The following is a 21,314-nucleotide window of genomic DNA, read 5'->3' as shown; positions in this document are numbered from 1 at the left end:
AACTGTTTGGGAGAGGGTTCATCGAACCACAATCGTACTATTTCTCTACTATTCCACTCCCGAACAGCGCGCGGGAAAAATGTACACCTAAACCTTTCTGTTAGAGCTCTGATTTCTCTTATTTTATTTTGATGGTCATTCCTACCTATGTAGGTTGGGCTCAACAAAATATTTTCGCATTCGGAAGAGAAAGTTGCTTACTGTAATTTCGCAAATAGATCTCGCCGCGACATAAAACGTCTTTGCTTTAACGACTTCCATCCCAACTCGCGTATCATATCTGCCACACTCTCTCCCCTATTACGTGATAATACAAAACGAGCTGCCCTTTTTTGCACCCTTTCGATGTACTCCGTCAATCCCACCTGGTAAGGATCCCACATCGCGCAGCAATATTCTAACAGCCGACGAACGAGATATGAATCCTTGCCGAGGCATTTACTTGCCCTTAACGTGGAGCGTGATTTCTTTCTGACGATCCTACTGTCAAGACAAGTAACTGATTCCTGAATTCACTTGAAAATGTCATAAATAATAATAGTTGTAGTACTAATAATAATAACTACGAATAGCCTATTTAGACCAACGTCAGGAGTATCTAGGGAAGAAATAATTACGTCAATCCCACCGGCAATATGATATCAAATTTTCTAAAGTGAAGTTCTATCAACGATGAGGTCCAGAAGATCGTCAAACAATGGTCCTAAGAGGCGGCGGGATACTTTTTTTGGCGAAGATAACAGAAAGCTCATCCTACGGCTCGTAAAGTGCATTGACAACGAAGGCGAAAGTTAATAGCTGACCTACACTTAGGACAAAATTACTACACCTGGAAAGACGACATAGATTCTGGTCCGATGACGGCATATGCCGCCTGGGCGGTATCAGATGTACCGAAACGGTTTCGACGTCGTCCGCCATCAGATAGCTTACTGGCATAGCTACCAGAGCGTCATGTGCGCCTACCATTTAATAGAAAATTCTCTCAGTGTCGTTCAAATGCTTTGAGCAAAGAGGCAGCTATGCCACGGAGATGCACTCGTGTTTTGTACAGCCAAGTGAGCCAGACGATGATTTTGTGACTTAAATATCGAACAAGTAATGTAAACTGTCCAAGTTCTCAAAGTGAGTGCGTCGCCACTAAAGTGAGTTTTTACGGTTTTAGCGTCGTTAACATAACTCTCTTTGATGCCACTGTAAAAGAATATCGTCGGCCTGTAAACCGATCACCGTCTGTATCGTTCAGAGCGTTAGTTAACAGTAACATGACACAGTTAAGGTACTGGATGTGGCGGAAGGAGAGCTAACATAATATGGCAACTACCGAAGCACGATATGGTAAAAATCATTTAAAATATATCCAGTGCTGTTCCTCTCAGGTAATTTTCTGTAAAAATATTGTTACGTTTAAAGAATCGTCTGTTTCATGAAACTGTGGTGATCGTATGCTCTTAGGAAGTAAGTATAAAAGCATGGTACCCTGTCAGATCCAAAACTTAAATTATACAAGATAACGGAAGAAAAACCCGTAATTCATATTTTTAAGCCTAAGATAATAATTTAATAGTATATCAATCATACAAGCAATTTCCAAACAGAATACAAGGAGATGATACTACTCATGCACAGCTACGATACAGAAAGCATACATTTTGTATTTTTTAGAATATAGAGTAACAAACCATTTTTGCTATGTAGATACAGGTAACGACTATGGCAAGCGTTTCAAAATTTCGCAATGATGTATGTGCCATCAGCGTTACCTTCAGGATAAATCGCGGATTTATTTTAATTATTTATTTATTTTTCATTTTCACGCTACAACTAAATTACTTCAATCGATGTCAGTCTTTAATTTCGAAAATCATCGCACTACGAAAACTTTTGTTAAATCATCGATTATGATAACACGATGGTGCACCACACTGCTTTGAGAGACTTCTTTAGAAATATGGAGGTGAGCCAAAACCTTATCAGATCCATATTAGGCCGCTCTTCGGCCACAGATAAAACTAAAGATACAAAAGAAGACAATCGTAGAACAGTACGCAGTCTAGTCATTTTTAATTTTTCCGGATGTTGTATACGCCTAGTTAAACGAACGCTTATATGGAATAGTTTCCTACCCCAAATGCTTTCTGTCTGTAGTGTGAAACGTCTTTCATCCACTCTGTTTATGTAGCAGCATTTATTGATTATAATTTGGTCTCTGCTACGGTTGCAATAGTGCTGGAAATGTTTAAATCCGTAGTTAGAAGAATAGTTTTGTTATAAGTGTTGGCCGAACCGAATCCTTTTTGCTTGCACGCTAATCGGATCTGCCAGAATGTGGAAAGGCTAACATCATTCCCTTCTGCACAGTTTGCTGTGTAAGCTGTGCAATGAATTAGTTAGCAGCCCGTGGTTTACTGCGTCTGGTGCGTAAATTGGAGATTCTACTGCCGATTGCTGAGATCTCTCTTTCCCCAAAATTTGCGCATTGCGAAACACTTTGAAGACACAGATCAACTATCAGGCGCTTCGAAACTCCGTATTATGAACCTGATTTGCGTTTCTAGCCAAAAGAAAGTGTAAACGAGAAATGGGGAAGGTGCACATGAACCACTTACACTGATCAATTAATAACAGTTCTTGACCGTGAATGTTTCCCTTCTATTAGAGACAACTGCATGTGGAGTGACGAAGAACGGTCAAGCATACTAATTCTTCCTCGTATCAGATCCAGGAGAACAACAACATGTCTTTGACGTTATTTTGAACAATGAAAGGTGTTAATTGCAGATGATTATGAAAGTGAAACTTTAGAATTTAGCGCAGTTACGCATCAATATGTCGGAGCCGGAATTATGTCGGTGGAATGAGCGAATCGAAATGGTGTTAATTAATAAGCGTCGTATTGAGATTCGAGAAATATTTGCACTTATATTCATTTATTAAGCTGAGTCTGGAATTGCTCTTCTGAACTTCTTCTGCAACGACCTGTGAGGTACCAATGTACACTCTTTGTACATGATATGCCTGTGCGGTTTACCCATTTGTGTGTGCCAAATGTCAAGAATGGAGACGTTATTCGTTGGTAAGCGGATGGTTAGATATTACTACCTTCCTGTAGTAATATCTAACAAACGCTGTCAGAACCGTCGTTTAACAAGTGTGTAATGTGACCGTAATGTTGTTAACCACCAGCCCTATGCGCCATGTCATGCAGACTTACTTATTTGGCGTTTATATGAATGCATTGTGTCTTTCGGACACAGCTTCGAAGCATTATATGTAAACTGAAGATGGAGGGGGAACAAAGGAATGGGTGAGGAGGGTGGGAGGGAGGAGGTTAGGGACTAGTGATATCAGCTGTACCGGGATTCACGCGGAATCAGCGGCAACGATTAAAAACGAGTGCCGGAGCGGGATTCAAACATAGACCTCCTGCTTATTAGACAGCTATTCTAACTTACTGCGCAACCAAGACACAGAGTTTATCGGAACCGCGCGGACTATCTCGAAGAACCCACAATTCTACCTAGCACCTTCTATCCGCAGCTCCTGTTCGTTTCCTCCGTGCTCGCTGCTCTGGGATTCCCGCTCGAGGTTGGACGTATTTGTGAAACCGCACTGAAGAAGATGGATTCGTTGTCCATCGTTTTTTTTTTTTTTCTTTATTGTTAATTTCACACCTGATACAGGTAGGTCAGCAGCGGCATATTACGCCTCTCTTCGGCCACAGATAAAACTAAAGATACAAAAGAAGACAATCGTAGAACAGACAGGGTGGATATACAGACGTAGACATACAAAATTAAAACACACGGAGCCGTTCACGGGCGCAGAGTCCAAGATAAGAATGTTCAGGCACGTGGACACGCACAGAGATAATAGATGTCACATGCGAACGTTCGAGCACAGACGAATAATCACTGGTACACTTGAGCACAAACACGACGCCACACACAAATACTAGGCGATGATATCCAGTGCGCGAATGTCCACGTAACGTGTGCGAGTCTGGGAACCTGAAAAGAGGGGAAGAAGGGGATGGGGCTGGGAGAAGGGAGAGCAAAGATGCCAATGGCAGAGGAGATGGTAGGAGGAATGGAGGTATGGCGGTAGGAGAAGCCCAGGGGAGGAGTGGGGAGAAAGGGAGGAGGGTGGGAAAGGGGAGAGAAAGGTGCCCATAGGAACAAACACAGGAAGAGGGAGGGAGGATCAAAGTTGGTAGGAGGGGTAGATGGAGGGGAGGAGGGCATCATCAGGGTGGGGGAGCTGGCGGAAGCCACCTTGGAAGAGGGTATGGAGAGTGTAGAGGTGAAGAGCAGGTGGGACGTGGAAATACAGGCGCAGCAGCAGATGGGGGCGGGAGAGGATGGGAGAGACCAGCAGGTGAGGAGGATCGGGTTCACAGGAGTTGTAGAGGATCTGTATCCCTTCGAGGAAAAGGAGGTGTGGGAACGTAATAAGGTCTTACAGGATCCGCATGGGGGAGGGGAGACGGATGCAATAGGTGAGGCGAAGAGCATGGCATTCTAGGATCTGAAGGGATTTGTAAAAGGTAGGGGGAGCAGAGGTCCCGGCAGGGTGGGATAGCAAAGGATAGGGTGAATGAGGGATTTATGGGTATGGAGGGTATGGGTATGGAGGATGTATGGCCAGAAAGGCGCTTGAGGAGATGGAGTCAGAAGTGTGCCTTGGCTTGGATTGTCCGGAGGTGGGAGGTCGAGGAGAGGAGACGGTCGAGGGTGAAGCCAAGGTACATAAGGGTGGGGGTGAGGACGATAGGACGGCCATAGATTGTGATATAGAAATCGAGGAGGCGGAAAGAAGGGGTGATTTTGCCTACAATGATCGCCTGGTTGTCCATCGAATCAAATCAGTTACATAAATGCACGGTGTCTGTTCTTTCAGACGTGTCTGAAAGAACAGACAGCACACATTCACGCAATTGTTTCGCCTCAGTGTCCGAAAGAACAGACATGACATATTCATACAACTGATTCGCCTCGATGGTCAACGAATCCATCTTCTTCAGTGCGGATGCCAAATACATCCGACATCCTGCGGGAATCCCAGAGTAACGATCATGGAGGAAGTAGACAAGGACTGCGGATAGATGGGAATGTGGGTCGGCTCAGAGGCGTGCCGAGATGGTCTGCACAGTTCCCTTGAACACTGTGTCCGGGTGGCCTGGTAGGTCAACGCGCCTGCCTAGTAAGCAGATCTCAGGTTCCCATCTCAGTCCAGTACACATCTTCACTCGTCACCGCTGATTCCGCCTGAAGTTCCGTTGCAACTAACGCCACTGGTCCCTCCCTCCCCCTTTCTTTCTTGGGCCGTCCGACCTCGACTTACATATCATTTGGCATTGCTGAGGGCTCCCATTTCTGACTGTTATGGATTGTGTCTAACGCGTATTGTATGTTGAGCGACATTTTCTCGTAATGAATTATTGTATCCTGGACTGAAATTCCTACTTCATAATAACCCTCTACTACAACTGCCGTTGTAGGGTCACCAGAAAGTGAGAAATAAAGTAACTAAAATTTAAAAAGGACCAAACTATTTCCTTTGAATACAATTTAACGCCTCTGAGCCGGACACGAAAGGTAGCGAATATTTGTAGCACCATTAAGGAAGTAACGAAAGACACACTTTTAACAACAGAAAATATTTTCGAAACTCTTCTACACTATTCATTACTTATGAACACTGGTGCTCTACTGTCTATGGATGATCACAGTTAAAAGTATCATGCATAGTGCCTTAGTGTTTGGAGATGAGCCATCACAGGGGTTGTTTATGAGGATAAAGTGCTATTCTAATCTTAATTTCCTTAACACTTATTTAAATAGTTTGCAGCTTAGCAAGAGTTAAAGTTCAAACCTCTTTACAATCGACTTGCATTTCCGTTGATCAACGTATAAGTACCACGAGAGACTACCGTAATAATCAATGGTGTTAAAAGCGAATATATTCGTTCCGAAGTCTAGTGGTGGGGAAAATGATGATTCAAATAAGGTATTGCGCCGAAAGATCGTGAAATTACGAACATGGAAATTGAAACTTCCTGGCAGATTAAAACTGTGTGTCCGACCAAGACTCGAACCCGGAACTTTGCCTTTCGGGGGCAATTGCTCTACCTACTTTCTTTTTCGTTTTATTTGGTCGTACCGGACGTCACATGACATACGTTGAAGGTCGTTGTTGATCGCTTCACTCATTTTTTTTATTTTTTTTATTACAGAGACCAGCCAGCTCTCTGAGCAAATACGTTGACCTACCGTGCCGGCGTCGACTGAGCTGCCCAAGAACGACTCAGTACCCGTCCCCAGAGCTTCAGTTCCACCGGTATCTTGTCTCCCACTTCACAGGACACGGAAGTTGTTGTAAAGTGTGAAATCGGCCTCTACCAACAAAATTTAAGAGGTCGTTCTAGGATATTTTCTGTGTGTTTTGGCATCAAGAGACCTGTGGTCTCCGGTGGCTTGTTACAAAATAACTGCACTTCGTTTAATGTCTTAACCCTACCTGTCTTTGCATCTCTACTGCACTAAAAATATCTGGACAGCAGTACAGATGAGACCGTTTGCGCAATGTCTCTCTTTTGGAAACGACGCTACGTGCTGTTGACAACAGTAATGCTGACTTTGCTCTCCATCTGCTGACTTGCAGTCATTAGTGCTCGGTTCTGTGTCTGGTAGGTGGAAGAACATGGGGCCCAATCAAAACATCTCCAACAATGCCTGCCCAAACGTTCACAGAAAATCTGTGTTGATGACGTGATTGCAGCCCATACATGTTGATTGTGAAAATTTACAATTTGATCGCGTTGGAATGAAGCCTCATCCGTAAAGAGAATATTTGCACTGAAATGAGGATTGACACATTGTTGGATGAACCATTCGCAGAAGTGTACCCGCGGAGGCCAATCAGCTGCTGATAGTGCCTGCACACGCTGTACATGGTACGGAAACAACTGGTTCTCCCATAGCACTATCCATACAGTGACATGGTCAACGTTACCTTGTACAGCAGCAACTTTTCTGGCGCTGACATTAGGGTTATCGTCAACTGCACGAAGAATTGCCTCGTCCATTGCAGGTGTCCTCGTCGTTCTAGGTCTTCCCCAGTCGCGAGTCATAGGCTGGAATGTTCAGTGCTTCCTAAGACACCGATCAATTGCGTCGAACGTCTTCCTGTCGGGGCACCTTCGTTCTGGAAATCTGTCTCGATACAAACGTACCGTGCCACGGCTACTGCCCCGTGCTAATCCATACATCAAATGGGCATCTGCCAACTCCGCATTTGTAAACATTGCACTGACTGCAAAACCACGTTCGTGATGAACGTTAACCTGTTGATGCTTCGTACTGCTGTGCTTGATGCTAATACTGTAGATCAATGAGTTGCATGTCAACACAAGCACCAAAGTCAACATTACCTTCCTTCAATTGGGCCAACTGGCGGTGAATCGAGGAAGTGCAGTACATACTGACGAAACTAAAATGAACTCTAACACGGAAATTAAGCGTTTCCGGACACATGTCCACATGTTTCCTGAAAGTTTGGCCGTACCTTTTTGTAACACCCTGTATATCAGGACAAAGTAATTTCCCTCACCACCTCACATTTATCTTGGAGTATACAACGTGACTACTCTGTGTGCCTAAATGGCCTTAGGTTTCGGGTATACCTGCCCCGTAATCTTGCCACGCAGCTCACAAACTAGCCCCGTGATGGCGCGCCGTAAGCTAACTACAGGATGGGTGAACATGCTTTGCTTGCGTCACGCGGCGTTTCCGTTGTTAGTGTCGTGCCAGTACCGATTCCGTAGGCCTGGAGGCGATGCTCACCGGCGCCCCTGGTGTGGAACTGGAACATGTCGGACACCTCGTTCCAGCCGTACCGGTTCTTGGCCTGCACTATAGCCTCGAACATGGAGCCGTGGCTCAGGCCGCGAATGTTGTACGACATGACGTGGGTGAACGTGTCTGAGTCCTGCGGCGGCCGCAGCGAGATGTCATGCCACTTGTCCGGCTGGTTGTACGTGTCGTTCACCTGTGGGAAAAAACCAGAGTTTTGTGCTGATGCTGTTGGGCGGTAAAATACATAATACACTACAGAAAATTGACTGTCAATAAAATTCTTCTGGGCTGTTCAAAAAAATGGCTCTGAGCACTATGGGGCTCAACTGCTGTGGTCATTAGTCCCCTAGAACTTAGAACTACTTAAACCTAACTAACCTAAGGACATCACACACATCCATGCCCGAGGCAGGGTTCGAGCCAGCGACCGTAGCAGTCGCGCGGTTCCGGACTGCGCGCCTAGAACCGCGAGACCACCGCGGCCGGCTCCTGGGCTGTTGGCCGCATTATTAAGATACAAGTTTGCCCGACGTTTCGGTCACTGGCCTTCCTCATGGCTTTGTACTGAGACGACTCAACCCAAAAGAATTTTATTGAGAGTGAATATGGCCACAGAAGCCTACACTTACATTTAACAGAAAACTAAGTATGAGTCAGTACTGTAGTTTAGTATAACGGATGGCGTAAAACTGCAGAGTACCGCGAGTTCTTAGTAAGTTCTTAGTATGTATCCTCCTCAGTCAGTACATATATACAAGGTGGTCCATTGATCGTGACCGGGCCAAATATCTCACGAAATAAGCATCAAACGAAAATGCTACAAAGAACGAAACGTGTCTAGCTTGAAGGGGAAAACCAGAGGGCGCTATGGTTAGCCCGCCAGATGGCGCTGCCATAGGTCAAACGGATATCAACAGAGCTTTTCTGTAAATAGGAACCCCATTTTTTTAAATTACATATTCGTGTAGTACGTAAAGAAATATTTTGTGATAGATGGTGCTGTAATAGTCATAAACATATGGCTCACAATTTTAGACGAACAGTTGTGACAGGTAGATTTTTAAATTAAAATACAGAACGTAGGTACGTTTGAACAATTTATTTCGATTGTTTCAATGTGGTACATGTACCTTTGTGAACTTATCATTTCTGAGAACGCATGCTCTAACAGCGTGATTACCTGTCAATACCACATTAATGCAATAAATGCTTACAATGATGTCCGTCAACCTCAATTCATTTGGCAATACGTGTAAAGATAGTTCTCTCAACAGAGAGTAGTTCCCTTCCGTAACGTTCGCACATGCATTGACAATGCTCTGACGCATGTTGTCAGGCGTTGTCGGTGGATCACGATGGCAAATATCCTTCAACTTTCCCCACAAAAAGAAATTCGGGGACGTCAGATCCGGTGAACGTGCGGGCCGTGGTACGGAGCTTCGACGACCAATCCACCTGTCATGAAAAATGCTATTCAATACCGCTTCAATCGTACGCGAGCTATGTTCCGGACATCCATCATGTTGGAAATACATCGCCATTCCGTCATGTAGTGAAATATCTTGCAGTAACATCGGCAGAACATTACGTAGGAAATCAGCATACATTCCACCTTTCAGATTGCCATCGATAAAATGGGGGCCAATTATCCTTCCTCAGATATTGCTGCACCACACATTAACCGGCCAAGGTCGCTGATGTTCCACTTGTCGCTGCCATCGTGGATTTTCCGTTGCCCAGTAGTGCATACTATGCTGGTTTTCATTACCGCTGTTGGTGAATGACACTTAGTCGCTAAATAGAACGCGTGCAAAACATCTGTCATCGTCCCGTAATTTCTCTTGTGCCCAGTGGCAGAAGTGTACACGACGTTCAAAGTCGACGACATTCAATTCCTGGTGCACAGAAACATGGTACGGGTGCAATCGATGTTGATGTAGCATTCTTAAAACGGACGTCCGACGTTTTTGAGATTCCCTATTCTCGCGCAATTTTGTATGCTAGCAGCTAAAACATCTACTTGGGCATCATCATTTGTTGCAGGCCGTGGTTGACGTTTCACATGTGGTTGAACACTTCCTGTTTCCTTAAATAACGTAACTATCCGGCGAACGGTCCGGACACTTGGATGATGTCGTCCAGGATACCGAGCAGCATACGTATCACACGCCCGTTGGGCATTTTGATCACAGTAGCCATACATAAACACGATATCGACCTTTTCCGTAATTGGTAAGATTTTAACACGGGTAATGTATCACGAAGCACATACCGGCGGCACTGGCGGAATGTTACGTGATACCACGTACTTTACGTTTGTGACTAATACAGCGCCATCTATCAAGAAGCGAAAAAAATGGTGCAACTAAAACATTCATATTTCTTTACGTACTGCACGAATATGTAATAAAAAATAGGGGTTCGTATTTTAAAAAATGCAGTTCATATCTGTTTGAGCTATGGCAGCGCCATTTAGCGGGCCAACCATAGCGCCATCTGGTGTCCCCCTTCAAGCTAGACAAGTTTCGTTCTTTGTAGCTTTTCGTTTGACGCTTATTTCGTGAGATACTTGGCCCGGTCACGATCAATAGCCCACCGTGCATATGCTATATCCAAATTTTGCCTTTGTTGTAGCTCAAGGAATTAACTGATTCCACAACGTGAGTCATTGTGGCGTTTAATTTACACCATGATCTTTCTATGAATCACTTGTTTACTTTTCTGCATGCTCCCAGTACGTTCCTAAATCTGCTTGAATAAAGCTGTATACGGTAGTGGTAGCGTGGATTCATGAGATAAAGCGAATTTCTGTTTGTTTTTAGTAATTTTGAACTAGGACATAATTAAAATATGCTGTAATATGCTTAGATACGTCAATTTGTCGAATACGTTGTTGTTTACTTCATCACAAAAAGGTGGAACTTTTTCTTCGTCGGAGCACTGCGTCTCCATTCGGCAACGAACTTTCACGTTCATAATGGACGCACTAGATGAATGTGGGAATGAAGAAGACGAGGAGGAAGTTGATGACAAAGATGAACAAAAATTATGCAGTTCCAGTAAGAATCACCAGCAGCCATCATGAATAAAACCCAGAACACTTGTATGCCTGAATGTAATATGCTAAATATACCTCTCTTTCACAGAAAATATAAAACATTTTTGAAATTTTATAAAAAGTAGCAAAACAAAGAAAAATTTTCTGGTTATGTTTTCACATATGATAATGAAATAATATTTTGAGTGATTTACACAAATATACTTACCTATCTCAGTCGTCATTTTATGAATAAAATCCTTCATACCATGAAAACATTATATTAGTAGGATAAAAAAAAATTGAGTCCAGATGCAGTACATACGCTACGTGCCTTAATATTTTGGCGAACCACACTAGTTTTTTTTAATTGAATATTTTATTTGCATTTTCCCAGGACAAGGCTCTGGTCGCCAACATAGACATTGCATTCATAAAATCTAAAAAGTTTACAGGGAGACCAACGCCATTTGAACCACATTTTTATTTTATTGGTTAACTGGTTTGAAACCTGTTTCTATGCCATCCTCGGACCCATTAAAAACGAATTATTGTGCAGCAGTCGCCATCTGGCAAAGAGTTGTAACAGAAAGTTTTCCAACTGACAATCTCAGCTTCGCTGTTACTCGTAAGTGATATATCTGAGGCTGACATAAAAACTGTCGAAAGTGACCTGCACTATGGTTTCCTTTCTATGCTTTATTTAAGCATATGATCACTTCTTTTAGAAATACAAATCCATTTCTTACCAGTGAGTGAGAGACGTCCATACCTGTTCTACAAGAGACAGTAGTAAAGTTTTAACTGTCAAGTTGAAAAACTAAATTTATGTTATTATTATGTTTCTTTGTCTTGCAGGTACATGTCGACAGTTCTAATAGACATGCAAAGCCCGCGCCACAGTACCGTAGCACGCCGCTAGAGAGTCCAGAACAAAATGGCGCCGCTCATTGATAAGATGGATTGTCCTGTCGTTGTTCGGTTTCGACAGTAGGTGCTGGCGTCCTTAGTGGAATAAGTTGGCCAGAGACAGCCGCAGCATTTTCACTGCTGTCGACAAGGAATTGCCTAACTTCAGTAATTGTATGCACCACTTTCTATCGGCTCCTCTAGCTCGAATTACTGCAAGGTTATTGATACTGCGACAAGGACTACCTCAGTAGGCAATTCAGTTGAAGAGGAATGAACATCTGTAAAGACGGAGAAAACAGACATTGGAAAGAAAAACATATGTACAACGGAGATAACAGAGAAGAAACAATGGATTACTTCAGATAATGGACGAACGAAGGAAGTATAAAAACGTGCAGAGAAATTCAGGAATACGAAATTAAGTCACTTAGGAATGAAATAAATAGGATGTGCAGGGAAGCTAAGGCGAAAGCTGCATGAAGAATGTGAAGAAATCCAAAAGAAAATCATTGTCGGAAGGACTTACTCTTTATATAGAAATGTCAAGACAGCCTTCGGTGAAATTAAAAGCCAGGATAGAAATATTAAGAGTGCAATGATAATTCGGTTGCTGATAGTCTTCTCCTCACTGAGGCCTTCAGTGTGGTCTTTCCACAACACACTGAAAGCCTCTGTGAGGGCGAAGACTTGCCCGATGTGTTAGTAGAAACAGGAGTCGAGTAAAAGAGAAGACCCAGGATTAGAATCAGAATTTAAAACAGCCTTGCAGGACTTAAAATCAAATAAGGCAGAAAAGACAGTTGACATCCCATCAGAATTTCTGAAACCGTTGGGCGACTTGGGAACAAAACGACGTTGGAGGGTAGAATATATGAGTCTGTCGATGTACCATCTGACTTCCAGAAAAACATCGTCTACAGAATTCCGAAGATTGCAAGATCTGACAAGTGCGAGAATTACCGCACGATCAGCTTAACGGCTGACGCATCCAACACACTTCCGACAACGTCAGCGTGGTGTCGATTTGAATAAATTTTCTACTGCCAATATCGCTAAAATCACTTATCCATGTAGATGACCAGTTTCAACAATTCTCTGTTGTTATCTTTGGATCTATGTTAACGCCATTACATAAACTCCTCCTTCGCTATAGGAAGTGGTGGATTGGGGATTTTCTCTGCCTGGGGACTGGGTGTTTGTGTTGTCCTCATCATCATCATTCGTGACAGTGGCTATATTGGTCTGATAAAAGAAATGGGACTGTGTGAAAAATTGGGACTTTGTATGGGCGCTGATGACCGCACAGTTGAAAGCCCAACAAAACCAAACTTTATCATCTTCATAGGAAGTGGTGCTGCACAATGCATCTCCATGTCGGTATCGTGAGTTGTTCTAGAAATCAGCTTGTCAATTTTGATGGAACAGCTATGTACACACGTATTATTGCACCGATTACAAATGCTCACTCATCACCACTTTACAGTAAAGAGGTGATGAATGTGAGAACTTGTAATCGGTGCAATAATATGTGTGTACATAGCTATTATTTTAAAACTGGCAGGAAGACTTCAAGTGCAGCTCATGATATCAGCATGGACATGCAATGTATTGTGCCACTTAATATACTAAAGGAGAAGGTTATGTAGTAATGTAAACACAGATGGGAAGATAACAACAGAGAATTGCTGAAACCGGTCATCTATATGAGTAAATAATTTCAGCGATCTTGGTAATTGAAAATTTAGTCAGTGTTCCTGCATCCAAGTTGCTAACAAAAATAATATACATCATCCTGATGCAAAAGAAAACTGAGTTTGTGTTAGATGACGATCAGTTTCACTTTAGGAAAAGTAAAGGCACCAGAGGGGTTGATAATGGAAACAATACTAAAGAAACAGCAAGACACGTTCATTGGACTGTCGACCCGGAAAAAGCGTTCGACGAAGTAAACTGGCATAAAATGTTCGAGATTCTGCGACAAACACGAGAAAGAAATAGGGAAAGAAAGGTAATCTACAATATGCACAAGAGCCAAGACGGAACAATAAGAAAGGAACACCAAGAACGGAATGCCCGGATTGAAAAGGGTATAAGATAGGGGTGTCGTCTTTCTCCTCTACTTTTCAATCTATACATAAAAGAAATAGTGACGAAAATAAAAGAAATGTTCAGTAGTGGAATTTAGATTCAAGATAAAGGATATCAATGATAATATTAACTGATGACATTACTATCATCAGCGAAAATGAAGAAGAATTACGAGATCTTTTGAATGCAATGAATTGCTGTTCAGTACAGATTACGGACCGAAAGTAAACCGAAGAAAAACGAAAGTAAGAAGAGGTAGCAAAATTTAGAATAGCAAGAAACTTATCATCACGGTTAGTGATCACGAAGTAGACGAAGTAATTAATTTTGTTTCCTAGGCAGCAAAATAATCCATGACGGAAGGAGCAAGGATGACCTAAAAAGTAGAGGTTCTCTGCAAGAATATATGGAAAACACTGACAAGAAGGAGGAACAGAATGGTAAGACATCTTTTAAGACATTAGGTACTTCCATGCTAGTTGACGGAGCTGCAGGGGGTAAAGACTGTAAAGGAATAAAGACACTGAAGTGTCGGTCCGCATTATACTTGTCAGAAGACTGATGAAAAGACGAAGGAGACAGAGAGGGAGGAGAAACAATCTGCGCGTTACGCCACTGAGGCGGAGTACTTCATTGTGTACCAGTGCTCCAGCCATGTACCAAAAATGATATATATATATATATATATATATATATATATATATATATATATATATATATATATATATATATATATATATATATATATATATTTGAGATAACAAACCTCTAAGAATACTCTGATTTTTGTTGTAGATTTGGTGAAAGTTTAACAACAATACATACAATGTATCAGAGAGATTTACCTCAACATAGTTAATTTTAGAAACGCAATTTCGTTCCAAAGTGACATTCCATTCCCTTTCAGAGGTGGCATAAAAACTAAGTATGAATTACACACTCATGATGACTTGTAGATGCTGATTGCATTTACGATCCGAAAATTTCCCGCAACCACTACCAGTGAAAAAACTAACACCGTTGTCACCTTTATTGTCTACAGGCCCGTATTCAAGCTAAACACATTTTCACACAGTTGGATGATTATATCATCCTAAAAAAACAACCAAAATGTTATGTATGGCACTTAAGCTATTTCTTACTTATTCACGTTCACACTTTTAATGTAAACACGTAACCGCTCTTGAGATTAATAAATATATACATGAAAGCTGGAAAAATCTGTAATGTTTTTGTTTTTCAGTATCTGACTACCGATAATGTACCGAACGTCGACCAACCGTTCACCAGTCATTGTTGATGCTCTGATTGGATGTTAGACACCGTTATTATTAGGTCTAATGAATTCTACATCCGGCGTCTTGCTTTGTGTTCCCATGGTTTTGCTACAATACTTCAAGTGACTTGGTGCAGCTCCTAACAGGTTACGGCCACCGTCTCACCCACTACCTGTAGTTTGACAGTTATCGTACTATATTGATATAAATCTATGAATAATCATTCTTAATTTAATAACAGACTACGTGATAATACACCTATACTTCCCCAGCGCTCAGTTATCGTATTGTATTATTATAAAACTATGAATAACCAGTCTTCATTTACTTACATACTATTTGATAATAATAAACTGTCGATTTCTTGTGTGTAATTTTCAGAAGAGTGGTTTTGTGAGGGAGCCAGTCCCAAGAGTGGCCAACTTAGGAGTGAACGCGTTTCGCTGTTTGCATCACAGTTAAGAACGGCATAGATGTTCTTTTAATTGTTGGGGGGATATTAGTCTGATCATAACCGTGAGGATCTATCGTATACGAGCGATTTTTTCTGTCTTTCAGTCTAAGCAAAGATGGATGACCTCTTCGATAAATATTCAGTTTTTCCAGTTTCCGGCCACTCAACTAGAACAATTATAGACTCTTGCAGGTGAAATGATGAACATAAAATACTTAAATTATGGCGGCAAGCCAAGATTAAATTTGCACCGTACTATCCAGTGTCAAGTACTATCATGAGTGTTAACTATAAGCTTTCCTGCGTATTAGGTTAAAATCGTTATGTTACTTCGCTCATTGTAAATAACAGATGGCGATTGAAACACTTCCGTTGCAGTATGTGAGAGGAGTGATTAGCCTGAGCGGTCTAAAGCGGTGCAGTCATGGACTGTGCGGCTGGTCCCGGCGGAGCTTCGTGGCCTCTCTCGGGCATGGGTGTGTGTGTTCGTACTTAGGATAATTTAGATTAAGTCGTGTGTAAGCTTAGGGACGACCTTAGCAGTTATTCTCATAAGATTTCACACACATGTGAACATTTTTTTGAGTGATTAGCAGTGGGTGAATTGTGGTTGCAGTACCTCTCCGTTTACTGAGCAGCAGCTTCGCTCCAACGGTTAGTAACATACTATCAAATTCATTGTTTTCTATCTGTAACAAATATTTTTGAGACCCTTGATGCAATCACTTTTAACACGCAAGCGCGACGTAAGTGTCTGAGATTTGTGCACAGTCATATGTTTATGCAGTCACTTTAGTATTAGTTTTCTGTGAATTATCGACTGGTGTTGGTTAACGCCTTGAACTATCGACTTAACGTCGGCAGTTCGCATAACAAAGAACAGCTGTGAGAGATAACAGCTGCAGAAAAGTTGCTGGCTGCCACAGAGAGGAACAAGCTTTGTCCTGCCGTGCATAATACATGAGTTCGGTGTTAATTTGAGGCCGCCACTAATTGACTGATGCTACAACGGCTGTTACAGTCTACAATGACCCCTTTTTCACGACAAAAAAGGAAATTTTAACAATTTATTTTTGAATATTGAATGCATTGCAAATATGTAATTGTCACCATATTTTTCGACGACTGGCGCGTCTTGCTGTTGTGAAATGATTCCATTTGTGCAATGCAATCAACCTACACAACACTGTCGAGAAACAATTACCGCAGTTCTACGAACAGCTAAGTACCACCGTATCTGAGATGAGACTAAATCAGTCGCGACCGCGTGTGTGTATGTGTGTGTGTGTGTGTGTGTTTTACCAGTTCTTGGAACTTCCCGAAACGTAAATTTCTCTAATGTCATTTGCAATGGAAAGAGAACACCCAGGAAATCTGCGATTAAAGGTACATATTTATGAAGCCAAGTCTCATATACCTGGGGGCAAGGGGGGCGTGGCGCTCCCTAGCTCTTAGAGAATGGAAAATACATATTGCAGCCAGATGGTGTTCTTTCAAAAAAATGATTTAAAGTCGTCATTAAGTAGGTTTTGAGCAGGGTCAAGCTAAACAGAAAAATGACCCTTGGACGATTATCACGTTTTAGTAGGAGAAGTGTTACATGTGTCAATATTTTGTGTTTCTGATCCTGAAGGTTTACTTCACGCCCAAAATTCATGTAAATATGATTCTTTCTGATGCAACAAGCACTACTGGTTTCAGGAATACGAAACAAGGTGATGGAGCAAGAAGACAGTTTTAAATTTTCAGGGATTACGCGAACTTATGGTGGAGACCTAGAGCCTGTAAGTAGGCTGTTTAGGTTTTTATGTTGGTAACGCCACGTAGCGCTCTGTATGAAAATCACTGACTGTGCTGTGTGCAGTCTGTGGCTGGTTGGACTCATTGTTGGAATATTCGCTTGTGTAGTGTTGGGCAGTTGGATGTGAACGGCGCCTAGTGTTGCGCAGTCGTGGATGTGGGGAGAGAGATGGCAGAGGTTTGAGAGCGGACGACATGGACGTGTGTCCGTCAGAAAAAGGAAATTTGTAAGGCTGGATGCCATGAACTGATATATATATTATGACTTTTGAACGCTATTAAGGTAAAGACATTGTTTGTTCTCTATCAAAATCTTTCATTTGCTAACTATGCTTATCAGTAGTTAGTGCCTTCCGTAGTTAGAATCTTTCAAAAAAAGCTGGCAGTATTGGCGCTCGCTGTATTGCAGTAGTTCGAGTAACGAAGATTTTTGTGAGGTAAGTGATTCATGAAAGGTATAGGTTAATGTTAGTCAGGTCCATTCCTTTGTAGGGATTATTGAAAGTCAGATTGCGGTGCGCTAAAAAAAAAATATTGTGTGTCAGTTTAGTGATGATCAGAATAAGTAAAGAGAGAAATGTCTGAGTACGTTCAGTTTGGCTCAGTTGTTTGAAAATCTAATAATGTAAGAGGTTTATCAGCACAGTCACTTATAATTTTTCTAATGGGACGTTACAAGCCAAATGACAAAACTGAGGACCAAATTTCAAATATGTGATAGCGATCTTCTGACGTAAGTCGCTGTAATGATTAGCAAATATTATGCGAGGCAAGATTATAGTGGGGTCCATTGCACTGATAAGTAGCTGTAAATCACCAGTGCCAAAGCTTTCCGGCCAGTGAAGATGATTTTGTGAACGGAAACCGGTAGAGAAATAAAGGTGTGTTGGTACAGCTGGTGGTTTGCTAGGCATTATTTCACGTACGTGACATTTGCAGAGAGTTGGTTCAAGAAACTTATGACTTACCATGAGGCGACGGTAGAGCACTCGCACCTCCTCCAGCGGCGGGTAGCTCTCGACCTGCCAGGTGAGGTTGTAGCTGTCCCAGGAACGGCCGAAGGGTGAGCTGCGGTATTGGGCTGGACCCGGCCTCCCTGCAGACACACGGAACAGGTGGGACAACACCACACCACGCCTCCACCACCTGTTGAATCCCGTGTTGTTCTTCGCGCCCTCAAAGCTCCTCCTTTGTTTTCAGAAAGAATTAGGGCGTGAGCGGTGTTCTCCGAAAGAGCGTCTGTCGTGGCGTTTGAGATAGCTTTGGTTTGTGGGTTCCCGTTGTCTGGGGAGGGGGGTGCTGAGGGTATTTTGCGCCCACCATTTGAAAATAGTATAATCTAATCAGTAACATTACTTTCTTATTTATGAAAAAGCTTACTGGTATTAATGCATTCTCCTACCAGATTCCATAAATGTTTTAAATTTTTCAGTTACATGTAACCGAAAAATTGAGGTCTTAATAGTAGATGTCACATTCGGAAATGAATCTCATACTCAATATTTCCTGATTCAGCACCTCGTTTAGACTTCAGTATTTCTTTAAAAGGTATATTGTGTATAAAAGACAACAGCAATTAACGAAATCAACTTCGTTTAATTTTTTTTTTGTGTTTATACAGATTGCTCTAACATTCCCCATGCAGACTTGTAGGCCGACCGCTGTGGCCGAGCGGTTCTAGGATCTTCAGTCCGGAACCACTCGTCTGCTACGGTCGCTACCTCAGATGTGAAGTCGCATAGTGCTCAGAGCCTGATCAGCACCGCCCGACTCCATCGCATACCCTTTTCGCCATAATCAGCAACGGCTTCGAGAAAGGGATAGCTTCATCCTCTGAAGGCGAGACTGTTGTGCTCCATGGAGAAGGAGCACACTCGAACAGAACGAGGTGGTTCTGCATCGTGTTGGAGAGAATCTGTCAAAGAGTACACGAGCATTTGTGCGTGCAATGGATGTGGCTCCCAGCACTGTCTGGTATGTTCTGCACGACCAACAACTACCTCCACACCACCTCCAAAGGGTACAGTCACTAATGCCAGCCCATCTGCCACGATGCGTTGAGTTTCTACGTAGCTCTTGCGCCGCTGCATCAGTGAGCCCTAACTATTTCTATGGCGCTTTCTCTTCGCAGATGAATGTAAATGTACTAGGAGTTGTGTTTTCAGTTCTTGAAAAAGTGATATCTGGGCAGACGTAAACCCACATGCCACGCATGTCCACGCATCTCAATAATGATTTGGTACAAAAGACTGGACAGGAACTTTGTATGGTCATGTGATGGAACTGTACATGCCTCCACCCAAGCCAGTGACTCCCATCTACTTCACCTGTCTAGAGCAAGTATTGGGCGTGTTGTTGGATACTGTGGCACTGGTTATCCGTCAAGACATGTAGTTCCAGCGTGATGGCGCATCCGCTCACTTTTGACGTCATGTTCGGGAACATTCAGACCATTGATTCGGACACAGATGGCTAGGCAGAGGTGGTCCAGCCGTGTGGTCTCCACGATCATTGGATTTTACTCCAATTGACCTGTTTCCTTGGGGGTCGAATGAAGTATGGTCTATGACGCTCCTGTAGAGACAGAAAAAATCTGATGGCACGAGTTATGGTCGCTGCAGGGTAGATTGCAGAGACACCAGCTGTGAAAGAGGGTGTGTACCACAACATTATTCGTAGGTACAGTGTTTATCGAACTTGGTGGTTGCCACATCGAACATTACTTGTAGTCGATCAGAATACTAACCCGCCTTTGAAAAGGACAAAAACAGTTTAAGTTTAACAGTATACAAGAGTATTTGTGAAAACAGATAAAGTTTCTTTTTTGTTTCTTTGATTATTAATAAGTGGAATTGTAAAACAGGTGACGTACTACTTGTAAAATTTGTGGTGATGCCGACATGTATTAAAATTGTTGCAGCAAGGAAACGATACTTTTCCTAGCATGGCTTCCTATTGGAAATATTATTTAATCAGTCCTCTCCAGAAGTGCTAGAGGTTTGTAAGGGGCATTTTAGATTATCCTGTATATTACCCTGTCCTCATTAGTAGTACACGTTTAGCCTGCCGGGTGGCCGTGCGGTTCTAGGCGCTACAATCTGGAACCGCGTGACCGCTACGGTCGCAGGTTCGAATCCTGCCTCGGGCATGGATGTGTGTGATGTCCTTAGGTTAGTTAGGTTTAAGTAGTTCTAAGTTCAAGGGGACTGATGACCTTAGAAGTTTAGTCCCATAGTGCTCAGAGCCATTCGAACCAAGTAGTTATTGATATTGCGTTGATGTTGTTAAGAGTGCATTGAAAGGTATAACTGGAGTCTGTTTACACCTATTTAAAAATTATCTTGGTAATATAAGTCAACAACAATCAACGAATTTTAACTTTTTTTATGGTGGGCATAAAGTAACCCCCTTCCTTGGTAATGCATGTAATGTAAAAAGTATTGGTTCAGCTAGGGTGAGGCCTGGAAATGACTTCAGAAAAGTGGAACTGAATGACGGTTGTTGACAAAGTCAACAAACGTCAATTGTACGGCATCCTAGATCCGCTCTGTATAAATTGCTGTACTTCGTGCCATGTCTCACAGCTGCCAATCCTAGCGATCAGTTGTTTGGTTCGAAGCTTGTTACTGAAATGCATTCTAGTAACCGTGGTGCCAAATCTTGCACGTGAGTTGTGTGCTTGTTGCTGCAGCAATTTTATACGACGTCTGAACGAGAGCATCTTCTAAATGCGCTTTCATAAATTGTTCTCGTTCCGTGTGATATTTTTATCACAACAGATAGTTGGTACGTAAACTAAGAAGTCCATAATACACAAGACGCTACTACTGCACCGCTGTTCCAGACCGAAAGTTGATGTTGTCTTTTGCCTCTCCCTACAAAATACTGCC

At 42.5% G+C, this 21,314-nt stretch overlaps 1 protein-coding gene across 4 annotated transcripts in view; it reads right to left on the bottom strand.

Annotated features, from left to right (window-relative positions):
* LOC126272310 (lachesin) overlaps positions 1-21,314 on the bottom strand; it is an 853,630-nt gene that overhangs the window by 46,002 nt on the left and 786,314 nt on the right. For 2 of the 4 annotated variants that reach the window (XM_049975090.1, XM_049975087.1), the window contains 2 exons: positions 18,393-18,520; positions 7,815-8,049 (listed from right to left, as the gene is read on the bottom strand). In XM_049975090.1, coding sequence (XP_049831047.1) covers positions 7,815-8,049; positions 18,393-18,520 — 363 coding nt within the window. The remainder of the gene's footprint in view (positions 1-7,814; positions 8,050-18,392; positions 18,521-21,314) is intronic. The other 2 variants (XM_049975088.1, XM_049975089.1) reach the window with 1 other exon arrangement.

This window comes from Schistocerca gregaria, chromosome 5, assembly GCF_023897955.1.
Source record: "Schistocerca gregaria isolate iqSchGreg1 chromosome 5, iqSchGreg1.2, whole genome shotgun sequence".
NCBI lineage: Eukaryota > Metazoa > Arthropoda > Insecta > Orthoptera > Acrididae > Schistocerca > Schistocerca gregaria.
Note: the sequence above shows the minus strand (reverse complement) of the source record. Positions and strands in the feature narration are given on the sequence as shown.